The sequence below is a fragment of the Pseudorasbora parva genome, chromosome 9, assembly GCF_024679245.1.
Source record: "Pseudorasbora parva isolate DD20220531a chromosome 9, ASM2467924v1, whole genome shotgun sequence".
NCBI lineage: Eukaryota > Metazoa > Chordata > Actinopteri > Cypriniformes > Gobionidae > Pseudorasbora > Pseudorasbora parva.
The window spans coordinates 46,116,729-46,137,059 of record NC_090180.1 but is presented as its reverse complement, the minus strand read 5'-3'; the positions used below and the strand labels follow the sequence as shown (position 1 = coordinate 46,137,059).

The window sequence follows — 20,331 nt, the reverse complement described above, 5'->3', positions numbered from 1 at the left end:
CGAATCCACTAGTTTAACGACAGGGAAAATGCTCGGTTGTCAAAAGGGTTGTTTCTGATTTCTTAATGAGTCACAGGTGTGTTTTTTGCATAACATGCAATAAACCAATCAGTGTCTCATCTCCCTTTCCCTTTAACTGCCAGCACTTGCACCATGGAGGATTCACTTTATTTATGGAGATAAGACTGAACGCTTCTCCAGAGAGGAATCCTTTTATTTTTTATTTTTAAAAATGTGTGTGATGCTGCGCATCCCTGTGTGTGTAATAATCAGAGTGACATGCTTTGTGCACCCACCTATAGGCACACATTACTAACACACCGTTTAAATAACACAATAAATACTGCGCTATTGACTTTAGAGCAGGTTTGTGTTGGTCAATGGTCAGTAGCTTCAGTTCGTCAAAATAGCAACACACCAACAATGCTCCTGAACACACACGGTTTAGACCAGACGCCCATGGGCAGCTGAGTCAGGCTAACACTTGCATCGCATTGCGCCTGGTGTATGATATGACCCTATATCACATTGTTTCACTATAAATGAACATTACAGTTTCTTGTGCTGTTCAAAATACCTGTCAAACAGTCAATGTTCGAAAAATCACAATAAATGTGTTATAGAATATACAGTGCTGGTTATTCAAAGGCTTTAGTAGTTCTACAATAAACATTTATTCATATTCGCTTCATAGAGTAATATGAATTTAATCAGATACAGTGATTATAATAATCCTCTTTTTTAGCATGACTAAAATGACAAGGAAACCAGGTAAAGTTCAAACAAGGGGTTTATTAAAAGGTTCTGGCGGGAACACAATCGATGACCAGGTAAATAATAATATTGCAGATCGTTGAGTAGTGCATTTTGCTTACAGATCTGGTGGAGCGCACACATACCGTACACACACACAATGAGAAAAGGGAAGACTGGTGAACAGCGGGTTTGTAGTTGTCTTGGAAGCAGTAAGTGGATTAGAAATTGTGGTAAACAGGACCATCAATCAGGTAAGAGGTCTTCAGCTTCAGACAAGGCCAGCCGATGACTGATAGTGTGAGTGCTCTATTTATAGTGGTGGTGATAAGGTCTGATGAATGTCAGGTGTGTGTGAGTGCGTGCCAGAGAGGATGATGGGAAATGTAGTCCATTTTCAGTACTCTGATGAGTGAGGGAGAGCCTGGCATACATACATACACATGATACACAAGTCATTTGTTAGTATAGCAATAAACAAATATGGACCTGCGTTACTAAGATTCCCAGACTTTTCTTTTCAATTCGTGCATGGCAAAAAAGGAAACAAAACCAAAAAGAATATATAAAAATAACCAAAGGTATTTACCTGAAATTCAGCAAAAATACACATTGCATTGATTTGTTGATGACAGCAATTGGATATACCTGACTGGAATGTTAAATTCTATTGATTTCATTTAGTTTCATCAGAGCGAGGTAGCTGATCACAGTTAATATTGTTAATCTACAGCTGATGAATGTGTATTAATAATTAAAGGTTAATGTATACACAAGCGTTGTTTCAACTTCAGTTCATTGTCATCGACTTGTGTTTTGTGTTTACAAAATCTATTCTGCACTGTAAAGATAAATATTCTTTAACACACAATATGTCTAAACATCATCTATGTGTGGGTGAATTTCACAAAACCCATCAAGAACATGATCTTAATTTCCCACAAAATCAATAGAAAAAAAATATATATTTTTCATTGAAGCCTATTTTTGAAGAACATTGGGATTTTTTTAAATGCCTAATTCTCTTTTTTTTTCCTGCCCTTCATTTATGTTGAGAATAAAATAAAATTACTCTATAACAGTAATGTGATACATCACTAAGGGCAAAGTAAAATGTCATAACGCATTACATTTTCATTACATGCATTTTCTATATCATATAATTTTTTCGTTTGATTTTGGGATGAAACGTGATTTGTGAAACTCACAAGCCTACATTCTCAACAAATTAAAACTTTCAGATAAATCAGGTGCAAATAGCATGAATAAAATCACGAAACATTTTAAAGAGGCTATATGTAAAAATTTGAATGTATTAAATCACTTTTTATTGCCAGTGTGCACTCTAAAAAATAATGGGTTGTTTTAACCCAATGTTGGGTCAAATATGGACTAACCCAGCAATTGGGTTGTTTTAACCCAGCGATCGGGTTGTTTTAATCCTGCAGTTGGGTTAAATATTTGCTTAAAACAACCCAACTGCTGGGTTAGTCCATATTTGACCCAACATTGGGTTGTTTTTTACTCAGAATGTTTTAGAGTGTGTGAACAGTTTGCAAAATGAGACCTTCCCTGACTTCCTAGGGACGTTTTTGCCGGGAAAATCAAAAGTCTGTGATGGTTACGCGTGCTCCCGAGAGCCTTTCTTCCCTTCAATGACACATGAAATTAATACAATGTTCAGGATAATGGCCAAAGAGCCATTATGTTCTATAATGTCAATGTGTCATGCAATGAAGGGATTAATTCAAACTAGTCTCACATAGCAAAATATGTATGACATGGATAAGACTGTATCTGTCGACATGATGCCGGTGAATCGCAGAGCTGGTGTAATCATATACACATTGCTATGATCTGATGCTTTCTTAACCGCTGTTTTCCCATAGCTGTCATGTTTATATTGTTATTGAAAGGAAATATACATCTAAGCTTCGCTCTCAGCCGCATTGACAGCATATTGACGTTCATATTTCGCTGCATTTATAACTTATATTTACTTCAAAGCGAAGTATATCAGGCCATGAATCACGTTCAGTCTTTTGTACGTTGCTGGCTGCATTTCACTTAATGGCCACCTGTGTCGCTAATAACAAGAGTTTCTGAATTCTACATAAAGCCCTTGTAAAGTCCCACTGAAGTGCCTTGAAAAGCGCAGCATTATTCAGTTTTGACGTAATTTCCACTGAAACAGCAGCTCCTGCCCTTTTACAAAAATAGCCAATAACGTTTAGTTTATATCACAGCTCAGCCAGAGCCGTAGAGCTCGGTAAAGCCAGAGTTTCCTCTTAATGTCTAGCCGTTTCTCCTCCATATCGCTTTAAAATACAGAATTCAAACTTGCCCGGTGTGTTTTCTGGTCTGCGGCAACTCTGTGCTACCGTGTCTCTGGATCGGAGCTGCGATCTGACACTAACGTGAAACCAGACTTTATTCGCACCAATGGAAAGCATATTTGCACTGTCTGATCGTTCCCTATCTCCTATATAATTTAAACGCTTATATCTTCTAAATGTGAATTTTGTATTGGAGCACACAAGCTTATAGATAACAGTAAGGCTAAGGCTAACATATTCATACTAAAAGACAAAAAAACTTGATTTCATGGGGACTTTAAGTTCTCTCCGTTGACCTCATGAGGGTGTTTAGTTTTGTGGTGGTTTCTGTCATGACCACTGTTGGTCCGTCATGAAGTATCGCTGGTTTCTTTCTTATATCTGCGGTCGCTTCATTGATGCCCTGTTTGAAGAAGCTCCCGTGATGTTTCAGTCTGTGCTTCCTGAAAATCCAGAAATGGAGAGAGAGAGACATATAGTTGTGTATATGAATGTCTGATATCTAATTTTCTGTGAAAGCAGAGCCGTCTTTACCTCCCCTCTCTCCTGCTCTGCGGCGTCTCGCTGGACTTCACAAACACGACAGGATCTCCACCCTGAATGAGGGAACCAAACTCTCCAGCCTTGGGTTTGAATATTACCCTTCAAAACCAAAAGAGAATTGTTTTTTTTTTTGCTTTCATTTTGTTTCTTAAGCTTGCAACATACTCTGCAAGAACAAAGAAATTTGTTCGTTTTCTCGAGGTGGCAATTACAAGAACGAAGTTCGTTCCGGCAGTACATTCCATACTTCACGAGAAAAGCAGGTGCCGATCATCTGCGTTTCTCCGCATTAACCCCGCCCACTTTAAATGTCTGACCAATCACAAAATAGTTCTCGAACACACGCAAGAAAAAAGTTCTGCTCAGAACAATCTGCGAGAACTCCCAAACCAGGGCTGCGAGAACAAAGTGACTTCATTTTGTTCTCACAGCCCTGGGAGCGAGAACTTTTTTCTCTGTTCTTGCGGAGTATGTTGCAGCCTTTAAAGGTCCCATTCTTTGCGATTCCATCTTTCAAACTTTAGTTAGTGTGTAATGTTGCTGTTAGAGCATAAATAATACCTGTAAAATGATAAAGCTCAAAGTTCAATGCCAAGCGAGATATTTTATTTAACAGAAGTTCCCTTTCAAAGCCTACAGCGAGCGGCCGGTTTGGACTACACCGCTGCACTTCCTGCTTTAATGACGCAACTAAAACCGTTTGTTGACGAACCCTCCGCCCACAAGTACACGCAAATTCGGGGGCGTTGTCCTTTTGCTCTCGCCGGTCGAGAATAGGAAGCGTTGTTTTTGTAGAGTGTGTTTGTTGTCATGCCATTGAAACGCTGTTATTTTCATCCTGGAGTCAGATCACCTTTGTTTGGCCTTCCCACGGACGCTGTACGAGATCAATGGCTACAGTTTATGGTTAACTCTGTTCCAGAAAATTATAATCACAATTTAAAACTATGTGCAGCACATTTTGCTGAGGACTGCTTCCTCAATCTCAATCAGTTTAATGCCGGATTCGCAGAAAGATTATTCTTAAAAGATGACGCAGTTCCCTCTTTGTCTGGAGAAGGCGTTGTTTATGGTGCACAACCGGTAAGTGTATTTTATTATTTAAGTCGGTCCGTTTAACAGTTTATGTAACTCATTACACAAAGTGCAACGCTGTTTAGCTTTGTTAACTAACGTTAGATGGTAATTGAAACTAATCCTTAGCATATAAAAGTGTAGTAATTCATTCAGACACCATCGATTGTTGGTGTTTGTAATGATCAGTTTAAACTACTGAATAGACAGCTGACCATTCTGAAACATCCAGCAAAAGTCTTTCCTGAGCAGGTTGTAATCGATCCTCTTCGATATTCTCCGGCTCAAATTGATAAGGCAATATAGACATTTTTGCAATAACATTGAGCGCGCGTATCTCCCCGTTATGGTAAGAGACGGGACCTTTCCGGGCAACGTGCGCTAAGCTGCTGTCCAATCACAGCGCGGGAAGCGCTGGCCCAATCAGAACTCGTTACGTGTTTCTGAAGGAGGGACTTCATAGAACAAGGAAATCATCAGGCCGTTTTTAGGACAGAGGAAACAGCGCTGTACAGATAAGTACATTGTGTGAAAAATGCTGTTTTTTTACACGCGAAACATGAACTCATGTTATATTGCACACTGTAAACATAATCAAAGCTTCGAAAACACGCGAAGAACGGGACCTTTAATCATCAGGTTATCATCTTATTTTCACTACAGTAACCCGTTTGTTTTGCATCTTCAAATATTACAGTATATATGGCTCTGAAGCTGAAATGACTCACTTGGACTGTGTTTCTCCAGATTTAACCCTCATTCTGCGGATCATGAACTGATTGGTGCTGAAGAAGCCATAGAGATACGAGTCCTTCTCCCAGTGGATGTTCAGCATCAGCAGTTCTCCGATGTCTCTGTCAGATGTCACCAGGAAGGAGATGGTGCTGTTGGTGTTCAGGCTGGGCCTGGGGGCATAAGACACGACACGTCATTTCTTTCAAATATTATTTTGGATCACTTCAGACATTTTTATGTGTGACATAAGTGTCCAAATAATTATGGGGCCAATGCATTAGTAAAATGTATTTTTTAAATAAATAGCGTCTTCTAAAATAAGGTAACTCACACAGTGACAGAGATGTCATCCCTTTCATCGGTCGTCCCGAACAGAGACACTTTCATTGGCTGCTCCAGCAAAGTCATGTTTCTGTCGCTGAAAAGATGCAGCTTGATCTGGTAATGAAACACTGCGAGAGAACGAGAGAGAGAGGAATACAACAATAACAGGACTCATTTCATAAGCTTATATTTTTCCTTGCCATTGTTTGATAGACTATAGATTGGCCAGGCCAAACACTATGATCAGTTTTAAGTGTGTAACCATTAAATAGGCTATCGACATGCCCATTCCACCATGCAGTTGAAATGTATAATAATTTGTATGAATTAAAATTACTTTTAACATTTAGAAACAGACATGTTAAAATTCCACAGCTTGGTTGTATTGTAAAAAAAAAACTGACTCAATAATCCACAACATTGGAATTTGAACATTTAAACAAACAAAAAAAAATTTCTGGGCAGGGCTAAGTTCGGCCAGGCTAATGTGCAGTAGCCTACAGTACTGTCGCGATGTTAGTGTGTGAGGTCAGATGACGAGTGCGTCTATGGACGAGTGACAACGAGGGAAAAAAACAAAACAGAGACGGATGAAATAAACCCTCGTGTAAATACCGTGATCAATGGGACAGCGAATGTAATTTCCTGAAGAAGAGCAGGTGGGGGACAGTCACGCGTTTTGTAGGTTTTGTAACTGCGACTTCAGCATCTCACATCCGCATCATGTGCGACAGCAGAAGATCTTTTAAAGTGGCAGTAACCACTTACAATGACAATGTAAATAACAAAAGTAATTGCTCACTAAATATGCTCTATATAACTCTATTGCTCTATTGACTATATAACTTCGGTACCTTTAATAAGGATTAATCTATATATAATTCATATTTTATGCAGTGCAAACTGATAACAATGTATGTATATTTCCTACTTGTTAAGTTGTTATACTGGTAGGAAGAGCACAGGTACAAATGAAATGTATTATTATTATTATGGGTTTATCTAAGGATTTATTGCCCCCCCGGATCTCTACCGGATTTTGATACCCAAATGTTGACAGTATGGTGGTCGCTCACCCTTAAACGGCATCATCTCGCGGGTTCTGAGGTACATCTTTGTGCTCCTGCTGCTGCGGATCTTGTTGACGCTGTAGCCGAGTTTGTTGCAGCGGTTCTTGCGGCAGCTCAGACACAGGCCCTTGTTGAATGCGTCTCTGGAGCTGCAGCGAAACGCCCAGCTCTGGTACGCCCGGTTCACCAGCGAGTCGATGAACAGGTGAATGGAGCGCTCATGGGAGCATTTGACAATCTGGTCCATGTCTGACAGAGGTCAAAGTGAAGGTGACAGGTCAAATGTTTAGAGGAAACACAGGCTGATGGCACTTAACGGCTCAGTGTTTACTGTACATAGGCATTGAGTTGAGAGTAAGCATTTTACTAACGCTGTTGTTATTGTTAACTAAAACTTAGGGCTAGATTTACTGTCAGCATGCTCCAGCACAAACCCTCTTTTGGCGTCAAAAACTAATGTCAGGATTTACTAAAGACACGCAGGGAAGAATTAGTGCCGATAAGGAGTTATTTTTGCGGCTGACCTTTAGTGAGCAGTGGTCATTTTACTAACAGTGTTGTTAATTAAATATAATTTTTTTAATATTATATAAAAACTTAACTGTTGCCTGAAAAGTTTAAGTAAAAAAATATATATAATAATAATAATAATAATAATAATAATATATAATAATAATAATAATATAATAATATATAATAATATATATATAAATATATATATATATATATATATATATATATATATTTTTTTTTTTTTTTTTTTTTTTTTTTTTTTATTTTTTTTTTTATTATTTACTGAAATTTAAATAAATTTAAATGAAAGCTAAACAGAATGTAATCAGAAATGTATATAAATCAAAGCTAAAAACAAATGTATATTTAAGAAACTTATATCGGCACAGATTAGAGTTAGCATTTTACTAACAGAGTTGTTACTGTTGTTGACTAAAACTATTTAAAATCATTTTCGGTTATTGAAACTTGAAATAATATAAAATATAAATATATGATGAAAAACTTGCTGATGAAAAATAATGAAATTACTCAAACTGAAATAAATATACATTAAAGCTAAATAGAAATTAAATAATACACATACATAGACTTAGTAACAGTGTAAAATTACTAAAACTGAAATAAATCAACATGACATCATGACTTTGCGTAAACATACACGGCACTTTCTAAAGCCAAGTGGCGTCCGCATGTATGTTTACGCCTAAACAAACCATTATGTGTGTGTGTGTGTGTGTGTGTGTGTGTGTGTGTGTCCATAAGGTAAATGGATTTATAAAAATACTAAATTATGTTTTTTGAAAATGTAAAAATGCTGAATGTTTCTTGTGATGGGTAGGTTTAGGGCCAGGGGCAGTGTGTGTGTGTGTGTGTGTGTGTGTGTGTGTGTGTGTGTGTGTGTGTGTGTGTGTGTGTGTGTGTGTGTGTGTGTGTGTGTTTGTGTGTGTGTGTAGGTTTAGGGGTAGGGGCAGTGTAGGGGGATAGAATGAAATGGCGTTGATAAACACGCTAAAAAGCGATTATGCGTCTTGATAGCACTTCAAAATGGCACACGAATTGGCCTATCATACATACGCCATTTCATGAGATCAGTCTGAATAAATATAAAAATCAAAGCTATACATATTAAAAACATATATATAAAAAATACTAAGCGAACCCTGGCGTACTCTAACATACTGTAAATGCCGTAGGTGGCGATGAGCTTCATGGTGTTCTGAATGCTGCAGCCGGGCTGGAAGGTTCCTCCATTGGGGTAGATGTCCACGTGACCCACGGGTCTCTGGATGCCGATGCTGAGGTCCGGCGAGCCTCGGGTGTTTGTGTGCAGGACATCCACAAAGGTGGCATCATCCGGCGACAGACGCCTCAGGCTCTCGGCATTCTCAAAGCTGGGGCCCGCTGGGTCGAGACCTGAGAAAACAGCACCAAACGCCACCTTACAGCTTTAGTTTTAACTCACAGGAGATGAAAACATCTGACAAAGCTCCTTCCAGGACCGAAGAAGATGCAGTCTTCCCACCTGTAATCCTGTGGACTTTGTTGTTGGTGAGGTTTCCTGCGACGCCTGCCACATGTGCACCGAGACTGTAGCCTAGAAGATGCACTCTCTCCAGAGGATAGTCCAGCTCCTTTACAACGACACACACACAGAGACACACACACAGACACACACTCACAATCAGATTCAATCTCATTAAGCCTGTAAAGAACATGTTCACTAGTGACAAAGTTCACTATTGTGACATATCCAAGTTAAATCATTTTAAATAAACATTGCAAAGAAGAAATCCTTTTAGGATTATCAATATTTTATGCATTGCAATGATAATTTAGGGCATCAGTTATTTTAGTATCATTGATATATTTCATAATAGAGTTATTCATTATATTTTGAATAAGCCTTTTATTTTATTTTATGTTATGTTTTTTTATATTTCTATTTACGTTTATTTTTTTCTCATTTTATTTTTCTCTCATCACCGTAGTAATTTTAGTGCTTCAACCTATTTAAGGCAACATGTCCAATTTTCATTTAGTTTTAATTTTATTTAATTATATTATTATATTATTTTGTGAATAATAATATTTTGTTAATAATTCATATTTTTTTAGTAATAATAATAATAACAACCATGTGGGATGTGCTTACAGTAATTTATCAGAATTATGTCAGATGGATGGATAAATGGAGGGATGATGGACGGAAGGATGAATGGACGGACACACAAATGGATGGAAGGATAAATGGACACATAGACAAAAGGATGGACGGATGTACAGATAGGCAGACAGACAGTTATATTGATGAATGGATGGATGGATGATAAATGGATATATAGATGGACAGACACAGACAGATGGACGGATGCATGGATGGACAGACATATGTATGGATGGACGGTTATATTGATAAATGGCTGGATGGATGAGTAGATGGACTAACAGATGGACGGATGGACAGATAAACAAAGTAATGGATGGAAGGATATATTGTAAGATTTGCTCAAACAAACACCACAGGGCAGTAGTAGTGCTGTGGGCTAAAGTTCATCTGACTGTCACTCCAGAGACTGCATCAGTGCCGAGCGTGTGTTTGTCTCTCACCTCCAGCCAGTTGACAAACTTGGCCACGTCCGCCCCCACCAGCCGCGTGTTTTCTGCTGATTTGGGGTAGTGCTCATTGGCCCGATCCAGCCAATCAACAACAATGACATTGGCACTGGGTTCCCGATCAAACAGAGCCGTCACCAGCTTATAGACCCAGCTCTCAAACAGACCTGCGACCTGCATTCAACACAATTCAAGTGTGTGTGTGTGTGTGTGTGTGTGTGTGTGTGTGTGTGTGTGTGTGTGTGTGTGTGTGTGTGTGTGTGTGTGTGTGTGTGTGTGTGTGTGTGTATCCAAAGGAGAAAAAAGTTAAAAGGACATTTCGTTCTCTAAATAATGATACAAAATGGCCTCTGCGACTCACCGACCATCCATGGATGATAAGGAAGGTTTGGGAGTCATTTTTGAAGTTGCAGTCCGAAATGGAGTCCCGTTGTCCTGGGACAAGGTAGCAAAGATCCTCGTCAGGGAATTCTGCAGTCCTAATGGAGAACTTGGACTCGATGTCACTGTAGTCCACTGTCTGCCCAGTGGAGTTAGCTGAAACTAACACCACACATCATCATCATCATCATCCAGCATGTGCCTCTAGTTAGAAACCTTCTGTAGTATATTGTGGCCTGTATTATAGGCTTTATATGTGGCAGAGGAGAATGGCTCTCTTCCGACGGTTCAAAAAACATTTTTGCTTGCTTTGCTGTCCTCACTGTTGCTTGTAAGCCATTATTCTCTGTGCTGCTGCTTAGAGACAATGTGTATTGTGGAAATCAAATGATGAAACTAAACTTGCTGATCCAGAATCAAGGTATATACAATGACTAGATGAAGCAGACCATAATATAAGTGTGTGTGTGTGTGCGTGTGCGTGTGAAAGAGAGACTGTGTGTGAGTGTGTGTATGTATTATGAGCGAGTGAGTGAGTGAGTGAGTGAGCGAGTGAGCGAGTGAGCGAGTGAGCGAGTGAGTGTGTGAGTGAGCGAGTGAGTGAGTGATTGAGTGTGTGAGTGAGCGAGTGAGTGAGTGATTGAGCGAGTGAGTGAGTGAGTGAGTGAGTGAGTGAGCGAGTGAGTGAGTGATTGAGTGAGTGAGTGATTGAGTGAGTGTGTGAGTGAGCGAGTGAGTGAGTGATTGAGCGAGTGAGTGAGTGAGTGAGTGAGTGAGTGATTGAGTGCGTGAGTGTGTGAGTGAGCGAGTGAGTGAGTGATTGAGTGTGTGAGTGAGCGAGTGATTGAGTGTGTGAGTGAGCGAGTGAGTGAGTGAGCGAGTGAGTGAGCGAGTGAGTGAGCGAGTGAGTGAGCGAGTGAGTGAGCGAGTGAGTGAGCGAGTGAGTGAGTGAGCGAGCGAGCGAGCGAGCGAGTGAGTGAGTGAGTGAGAGAGTGAGTGAGTGAGTGTGTGAGCGAGCGAGTGAGCGAGTGAGTGAGCGAGTGAGTGTGTGTGTGAGTGAGTGAGTGTGTGTGTGAGCGAGTGTGTGCAAGTGAGCGTGAGTGAGTGAGTGAGTGTGTGTGTGAGTGAGTGAGTGAGTGTTTTAAAGCACGTCTGCAGGTTCTTCCTACAAAATGAGCCTCCTCAACACCTGGAGTCAGTCGCCCATATCATGAACAGTTGCTCATCACTGAAAGGACTATTATACTGCCAGACATGACACACACTAGTGGACCTCACTGCTGCTCAGATTCCCTGCATGGCTGATGAACTGATCTTTAAACCCACTTATGTACAGTATGAGTGGTTCAATTTACCTGCAAACACGTCTTAGGAATGGCTAATACACCATATATTGTTAACATCTCTCAGAATGGTCAAATTATTTGAAGAGTCATGTGCATTTGACTTATTTATGGAGGACTCTTACTGCTCTAAGACTCTAAAATATCAGTCATTGGTATCTATAATTGAGAACCTAGGGGACAAATGCCAGCTCATTGTGCTGTTTGTTAGTCTAGGTCATGTGCACAGGCTGGCGATCCGTGGACTTTGCATTGGGGAGATTTCTAAAAACAGGGCCGAACAGTTGACCGAGTACTCAATCTTAGCTAAGTATAGGAAGCAAGTTTATTTGGAAAATGCGATGTTTCCTGTCCCCTAAGAACTGCATAATCCATTACAATGTGCTGTTTTGTTTTAATCTGTTAGATAATATTATACTTTTTTTTTATTCCTAATGAAATTGACTTGTAATGTGGAATCAAATTAAGTATATAAAATGTGTGTGTGTGTGTGTGTGTGTGTGTGTGTGTGTGTGTGTGTGTGTGTGTGTGTGTGTGTGTGTGTGTGTGTGTGTGTGCCTGTGAGTGTATTGAGTATGTTTGTGCGTAAGTGCCTGTGAGTGAGTGTATGAGTGTGTTGAGTATGTGTGTGCGTATATGTGCCTGTGAGTGTATGTATGTGTGTAGATTTATGTATGTGTGAGTTCCTTGTGTGAGTGTACGTGTGTGCGCGTTTATGTATGCATGTGTGTATGAGTGTGTGAGTGAGCATGTGGATGTGCCTCTGAGTGACTGTGTGTGTGTGTGTGTGTGTGTGTGTGTGTGTGTGTGTGTGTGTGTGTGTGTGTGTGTGTGTGTGTGTGTGTGTGTGCGTGAGCAGCTGCACTAGCTGCAAAATGTGTTAACCATTCACAATGTTAGAGGTAGTTAAATCTCTAAAGACCTGCTTCATTTCTTCACTTGTTTAGATGGATTTGATTTATGTATTACCATGTGACATGATCTGTACATATACAGTATGTTTTTTTTATTTATAATTTATATATAATAGGCTATGTTAATGCTTTGTCATGCTAATAAAGCTCATTTGAAATTGTGTGCGTGTAAATGAGCGAGTGTGCTCGTGTGTGTGTGTGTGTGTGTGTGTGTGTGTGTGTGTGTGTGTGTGTGTGTGTGTGTGTGTGTGTGTGTGTGTGTGTGTGTGTGTGTGTGTGTGTGTGTGTGTGTGTGTGTGTGTTTACAAGTTATGCAAAAAACTAGCAATTTTAATATTTTCATAGCATTCATAGATAATTTTGCACAATTGTACAATACAAATGTAAACTGAAAATTAAACACTCATGTAAATAATATCTGCGTTATTTTAAAAGTCAAAAACTTACTAGCAAACTCTTCTTCAGTGGAGTTGGAAATTGGTTCACTCGCAATAAGAGAAAATCCCAATACCAGCAGCCAGAAAGTTTCTTTTCCCATAGTACAGAATCAATCAATAATTTTAATTTTACAGTACAGTACAGTACAGTTTGTATAAATAAAGTTAATGATCTCGGTCTGAGAGCCAACGGACGTCCGCGTGTTATTTAACTGTGAACCTGCTGCTGTGCTCGAGGCATTTATAGCAAACAATGCGTGTTTTTTTTCGTGCTCTTCAGCTATTGGGTGAAAGTGAGCGGAGGGCGTGGCCAACACGCTCAAAGTGGGGCTCAAATGTGTGAGATTTACATTCGCCCATCTGTCAATCACAGGCGGAACGTAAACAACTGCTGTGGTCTTTGTGTTCAGTGTGAGGATTTAAATATTGCGATGCTAAACGCTAAAAATAGTTCCTGACACACTTTCTCACGTCCCACTTTTGTGTGATAGAGCCTAAATAATTTAAAAAAAATATGGCTTTATACACTAAGAGTTTTAACGTTTTAAAATAAGTATTTTCTGCTCACCAAGACTGCATTTATTTTATTAAAAATGCAACAAAAAACAGTGATATTTTGAAATATTTTTACAATTTAAAATAACTGTTTTCTATATGAACATATAATAAAGTGTCATTTATTTCTGCGCTCAGAGCTGAATTTATCATTACAGAATTTATTTCACATGATCCTTCAGAAATCATTCTAGTATGATGATTTGATGCTCAAGAAACATTTATGATTATTATTCATGTTGAATCCCCCCCCCCCAGGATTCTTTAATGAATAGAAACGTCAAAATAACAGCATTTATCTGCAATATAAAGCTTTCATACACTACCGTTTGAAGATTTGGTGTCAGTAAGATGTTTTTTTATATCTGATTGTTTTTGTTTATGTCTCAGTTTTCTGCATCAGTTGAATTCTTGTATTGCTAAGCAGAAACAAGCTAAAGACATTATCATTTGATCTGATTTTAGCTTTATTTCGCGTCGAAACACCCTAAAGTATTCTCCAGAACTTCAGTTTATCCAGTCGGATCTTATTCTGTTAGCAATCATTTGGGATTCGTTGGTAAGGAATATTTTAATTGGGGGCAAAACTGAAGCAATATTCAGGTTTTAATACAACTGCTTTTATTTATGGTTTGTTTTGCTGGTGATATTATTCTCATTTAGCATGTTTTTTTGACAGGGATCTTAATCTCAGGAGAAACATCTGAGGAGACCATCTTATTTAAGAAGAACGATTGCGATATTAAAAAGATCTCTTATGTGAAGGTGAAGGTATGTTTTTGCTGCTTATTAACAGTGTCAAATCAAATGTTAACTTCTTCTGTCCTCCTTCAGTTTATTACACAGTCATATGTGTGATAAAGTCTGAATATTAGCACATGTTTGGCTGTTTGTCTGTCACCCTCATCTTTCATAAATCTCTAAATCAACAGGTACTTTTTGTTAAAGCAATAACATTGTGCATGCATAACTGTTCAGATTAAAGGGCATGTAATGTTTGAGGTTATTGCACTGTGCATGAATGTCTGCTTTGTTTATAACCTTCTCTTTTTTGTTATCTTGTTGAGCTAAGACGATCACTGGTGTGTAAATGTGTTGTGTGTATGGACACATGTGGATCTGTTCTGCATGTAATAAGTGTGAAACTATTTGAAACACACATCTGCCATAGCTCAATAGCTCTCAGAAATATTTAGACAAAGTTAAAATAAGATCAGCTTTCCTCAGGACAAACGTCACTGTTCTTCATCCTTTATTTGCTCAGTATTTGCTCTCAGTTTGATGGACGAATGAAGCATAATACACGTCTGTCCTTATTTTCAAGAAGAAAAAGTTCTATACAAGGCATCTGTCGACCTTTTAGGGGTTCCGGGAATTAATAATTTTGCCTCAACTCGCTGTTAATTAGTTAGCCTAATTAACAGATGAATTAAACAGCTTAAACGCTTTATCAACAGTGAAAAAAAACATTAAACATGAAATATTAAGACATTCTCCATAGAAACTTTTATTTTGACATAAAGAGTTTTGGTTACACTAAAGATTATAGCTTCATTAACTTATAACTTTTAATAAAAATCAGCCCCCTCAGACCCAAAAGAAGAACCGTCGATCTGGTCTGAGGAGATTCCTGGCGTGTGTGTGTGTGTGTGTGTGTGTGTGTGTGTGTGTGTATGTGTGTATTCAGTATCTGAGACAGGAGCTGCTCGGGTGGAAAGGTTTACTGATGTTAGACCCATAGACTGTAAAATATAAAAAATATATACATTATTTTTTTAAAATCCCATGATACAGTGCAGTGCTGAATTAGCTGCCAGAAATCAGCCGTGCCGAGTGCCGGAGCTTTGAGGAGTGTCCAGCAGGGGCGCCACAGACCTCAGTCTGGCCTGTTATCTAATATTTAAGATATATTCTACTTTATTGTCCCCAGTGGGAAAATTTAAGCATAGAATTTAACGCTGATGAAAACGATGCTGTGAGCTTTTATACAATGGCAGGCACTGTCTAAAGCTCGGAGATCACGTGATTCCCACAACTCACAACTTCTAAACCTTTTTCATATATGTTTTGGCACACACACACACACACACACACACACACACCTCGCAATCTCCGATAAAGAGACTTGTTCTCAAAGGGTTGAATAAAATAAAAAATAAAAAATCATTCAGATTCAAAAAATTATAAGCAAAGACCAAATAAGTCGACTAGCATTTCAGAAAAACAGCTGTGTGCAAACTCTGTGTGTGTGTGTGTGTGTGTGTGTGTGTGTGTGTGTGTGTGTGTGTGTGTGTGTGTGTGTGTGTGTGTGTGTGTGTGTGTGTGTGTGTGTTTGAGTCATGTAGGGAAGAGTGTCGCCGCTAGAGGGCAGCTGTCAATCAGCACATCATTCAGTTTCCAAAATATGACAAAATATCATTTCTACATGGCTATGGGCTGTAGAGTTTAACATATTGTATGAAATATCTCTTTTTTTATGTAAACTCTATTAATGTAATATACTTTTGTTAGTTCACTGATAATACAATTATATTAATTTAAAAAGTTGGTTCATAAAATTAAAATAACAACCTTAGACTAGTATAGACAGACAGTAAAACTAGTATAATTTTATCTCAATAATACTACAATATTATGTGTTTTAATACATAATTGTATGATATGATAATTCTATCATTTTACAGAATATAAAACTAGAATGAAATAGTCCATCTGACATGTTAACATAGTTCATGCAAAAATTATATAGAAATTTCCTGTCCTTAAGTTATTTCGAAACAATAATTCTCTTTTTCTGGAGTACAAAAGAAAGTGTGGGTAGTTGTTTCCATCCAAATATAAAGAGAAAAGGTGAGCATGTCCCTTTGAGAGTGTGAACTATGACCTCATAATGCAGTTTTAATGCACTAATATGTTCTTGATGCCAGAATATTAATGGCGTAATATGTGGAGTATGATGAAATGTGACACGGAGGAAGGTCGTTTAGTTTTCCTTCAGGTCCTGTTAGGAGATGTTTTATGACTGACATTTCCTCACATAAATGCAGAAACTTTATTATCTCCATTTCTGAGGTTCATTATATGAAGAGAAGATGATCAAAATCATCCGTGTGTCTGTTTTAGCCTGCAGTAAAAGCTGTAAAAGGCATTGAGAAAGTGAATGGGACTGATCATTTCTTCTGTGTGTTTACTCTACACTGTAAAAATTTTTTGGTTTTTGTTGGTTTAACTTAAAAAAGTAAGTAACCTGGTTGCCTTAAAATTTTGAATTTATTGAAATTAAAAATTTGAGTTGATACAACTCAAAATTAACTCAACATTTTAATTTCAATGAACTCAAAATTTTAAGACAACCAGGTAACTTTTTTTCTAAATAATTTTTTACAGTGTATCAGCACTTGCTAAATGAAGAGTTAGAGGTGGACAGAATGTAATCCGTCTCTCTTCCTCGTGTGAGGAACCCCATCTGTCTTTACAAACACCCAATTAATACAATTATTAAGGCAACCAGCTTACTTACTTTTTTAAGTTAAACCAACAAAAAACAACAATATTTTTTTTACAGTGTATTAAGTTGCTTTATTATTTATCTTTTCTACTCACTATAATAATGTGTCATTTATTTATTTATTTCGGTCAAATTTGAGTGTGTGAAATAAATAAATAAATAAATAAATAAATAAATAAATAAATAAATAAATGAATGAATGAATGAATGAATGAATGAATAAATAAATAAATAAATAAATAAGGGAATGTTAAATTTACATAGCCTATAATATAAAAAGTTCAATTAAAATAAGTGAATTATATTCAAATAAATTAATAAAAACATGATAAAAATATAATTTTATATAATTTCATATATTAATACAAATATTTTAATTATTAATTGATTTAAAAAAAATTAATTAAACATTTAATCAATTCTTTATTTATTTTAATCAAATTTATTTATGTACTTTAATACGTGTGTGTGTGCGTGCGTGCGTGCGTGCGTGTGTGTGTGTGTCCCTATCGGTGTGTCATAGTATTTCTCAAACTGTTACATGTTTATTTAAGCTAATTTACTCACGTATTTTATATTATTATTGTATTCATATTTTTACAGTTTTACTTTAGGCTTTTTATTTATTTATTTGTTTGTTTGTTTGTTTGTTTATATTTGTATTGTTTTTAATTTGTATCATATGTTAATTTAACTTATTTGTTTAATTACATTTATTTAAATGTTTTAGACTTTTAAGTAAATTTCATAGCAAAATAAGCACATTTAGTTATTTTAATTTTATTAAAATGTATAAATGTTATATTTAATAACTTGTTTATTTATTTTAATCTTAATTATTTATTTATTTACATTTGTACATATTTTTCCTCTTTTCAACGGGTCCCCTGTCACTTCTTTGTGGCCCCCAGTTTGAAAACCCCTGCACTAGAAGAGCTTGACCAATCACAACACACCGCTCCAGCCGACCAATCAGAGCACAGTGTGCTTTTTAGAAGGCGGGGCTTTATAGAGACAGGAACTAAACAGAGTTACTGACAGACTGTGAAGAGACGAGCCGCAACAATGGAGAATATGAGGAAATAATCAACATTCAAGCTGGAAAACCTGCTCTAGTAGAGCCCAAAACTACATCAAGACTTTGTAAAAGGGCATAATAGATCTTCTTTAAAGTTCTGCTCTTTAAAATGATAAACAAAAAATACAGTTGCCCCGAAAAATTGTTATTTAAAGCGTAAACAGTTGCATGCGTTTCTTATAATAACATCTCAGTCTTATATTGGTAATGTGAAACACATGCAGTTCTTTTGCAGTGTGTGTGTGTGTGAGAGAGAGGTGTGATGTGTTTGGCTGAAGACGGGCCTCATCAGCTGCATTACTATCATATCTCATGACTTGCACGTCCAGCTCATGCTCCGTTCTGAAGGAGTGACTCAAGGTCTCCGGCGGGATCACAATGCTCACGCTGACCTCCATACCTCAAAAAAACTCCCTACAAGGGGAATATGAAGCACCTTTAGGTCAGCATCTCTCTCCGTCATGTGAAGCAGAAGGAAGAATGTTCCTGGAGGAGAGTCTTCCTCCCTCAGGTCTCGCTATGACCCTCATCAAACGGCTTGAGTTAACGCTTTCTGTCTGATTTACTCTGGAGAAACTCTCAAAAATATATCTCAAGAGTCTCGAAACACCCGTTTCTAAAGTGGCATCAAAAAGAGGTTTAAAATCTGTCATTTAGTTTGAGTACTTTTGGTGGAAACTACACTCAAAAAATGCAAGCTGTTTTTTTCTTTTTCTTTTTTTTTAAAGATTTATACAATTGAATGAAAAGCAAAATTCCATCAAATTGAATTGAATAATGTATTTTAATTGAACAATGGAAAAATCAATTATTTAATTAAAATACATAAGGATTATTCAATTCATTTCGATGGAATTAAAAACTATTATTAACTATTTTACAGTTAATTAAAATTCATAAATCTTTAAAAAATTATTTAAAGATTTATATTTATATTTTTTATTTTTTATATTATATTTTGGTGTGTGTGTATATATATATATATATATATATATATATATATATATATATATATATATATATATATATATATATATATATATATATAAATGAAAAAATGTATGATCAACATACACACACACACAAAAAAATATATATATATATTTTTCGTTTTTTTATTTTTTATTTTGTGTATGTCGATCATGCATTTTGCAGTTTTGTCAAGTGGGAAAATAATAAATGTATATTTTTTTCTGTCAGAAGTTTGGGTCTTGAAAAGAAAGTTTGAAAGAAGTCTATTTTTCACACCAAAGCTGCATGTATTATTTGATAAAAAATACAATAAAATCACTAATATTGTGAGATATTTTTACCATTTAACAGATATTTTCTATGTGAATATATTGTAAAATATATTTTTTATTCCTGTGATTGAAAGCTGAGTTTTCCACTCCAGTCTTCAGTGTCTCATGATCCTTCAGAAATCATTCTGATATGAGGATTTGCTGCTCAAGAAACATTTATGATTATTATCACTGTTAAAACCAGTTGTGCTGATACATTTTTTTTTTAGGATTTTTTGATGAATATAACATAAACAGCATTAGAATCTTTTGTAACATTATAAGTGTCTTTACTGTCACTTTTCATCAATGTAATGCATCCCTGCTCAATAAAATTCTTTATTTCTTTTATATATATATATAGCACATAATCCGCCTGTGTGTCGGGTATTTTTCAAATGTACAGCTTCTCAGAGTCTCCAGAAGGCATTGTGAATATGCTGAACAGTGTCCCAGACAGTCATAAGTTGTTCCACGGATGGAGAAGCACAACCCCTGAACTTTAAACGTGATTGTGAATGAAGGATGTTGACGGTCCGAGGCTCCTCTGGGTACGATGGAAGCTTGTGAGCTCAGAGATATAATAAGATGCTGTTGCATGAGCTTTAACACATTCAACTACAACTCATATTGAGATCTTGTAGCTCAACTAACAGAGCTGGTAAATTTACAGCTTAAATAGATTCAGGTGTCGGATGAACGAACTTGCTGTCATTGAGGTCTTAACTTATGGAGTGGATGATTCTGTTATGTGTTTTATATTATAAGTGACAGAAGTTATGTTAAGGAAAATGCTTATTTGAACAGAAGCAACAGATGAATATAGCAAAAAGCTTCCTTAAATTTTTAAGTACAATCAACTTGATAT

At 36.9% G+C, this 20,331-nt stretch overlaps 1 protein-coding gene across 1 annotated transcript; it reads right to left on the bottom strand.

Annotated features, from left to right (window-relative positions):
* Positions 1 to 772: 772 nt before the first annotated feature.
* On the bottom strand, positions 773 to 13,249 carry LOC137089293 (lipoprotein lipase). The gene is made up of 10 exons (XM_067452839.1): positions 13,050 to 13,249; positions 10,326 to 10,507; positions 9,959 to 10,138; positions 8,874 to 8,982; positions 8,531 to 8,764; positions 6,842 to 7,084; positions 5,773 to 5,893; positions 5,435 to 5,611; positions 3,624 to 3,731; positions 773 to 3,532 (listed from the first exon to the last, which is right to left on the bottom strand). Exons 1-10 carry the CDS (start codon positions 13,138 to 13,140, stop codon positions 3,367 to 3,369), a joined length of 1,611 nt encoding a protein of 536 aa, XP_067308940.1. The 5' UTR covers positions 13,141 to 13,249; the 3' UTR covers positions 773 to 3,366.
* Positions 13,250 to 20,331: the final 7,082 nt, after the last annotated feature.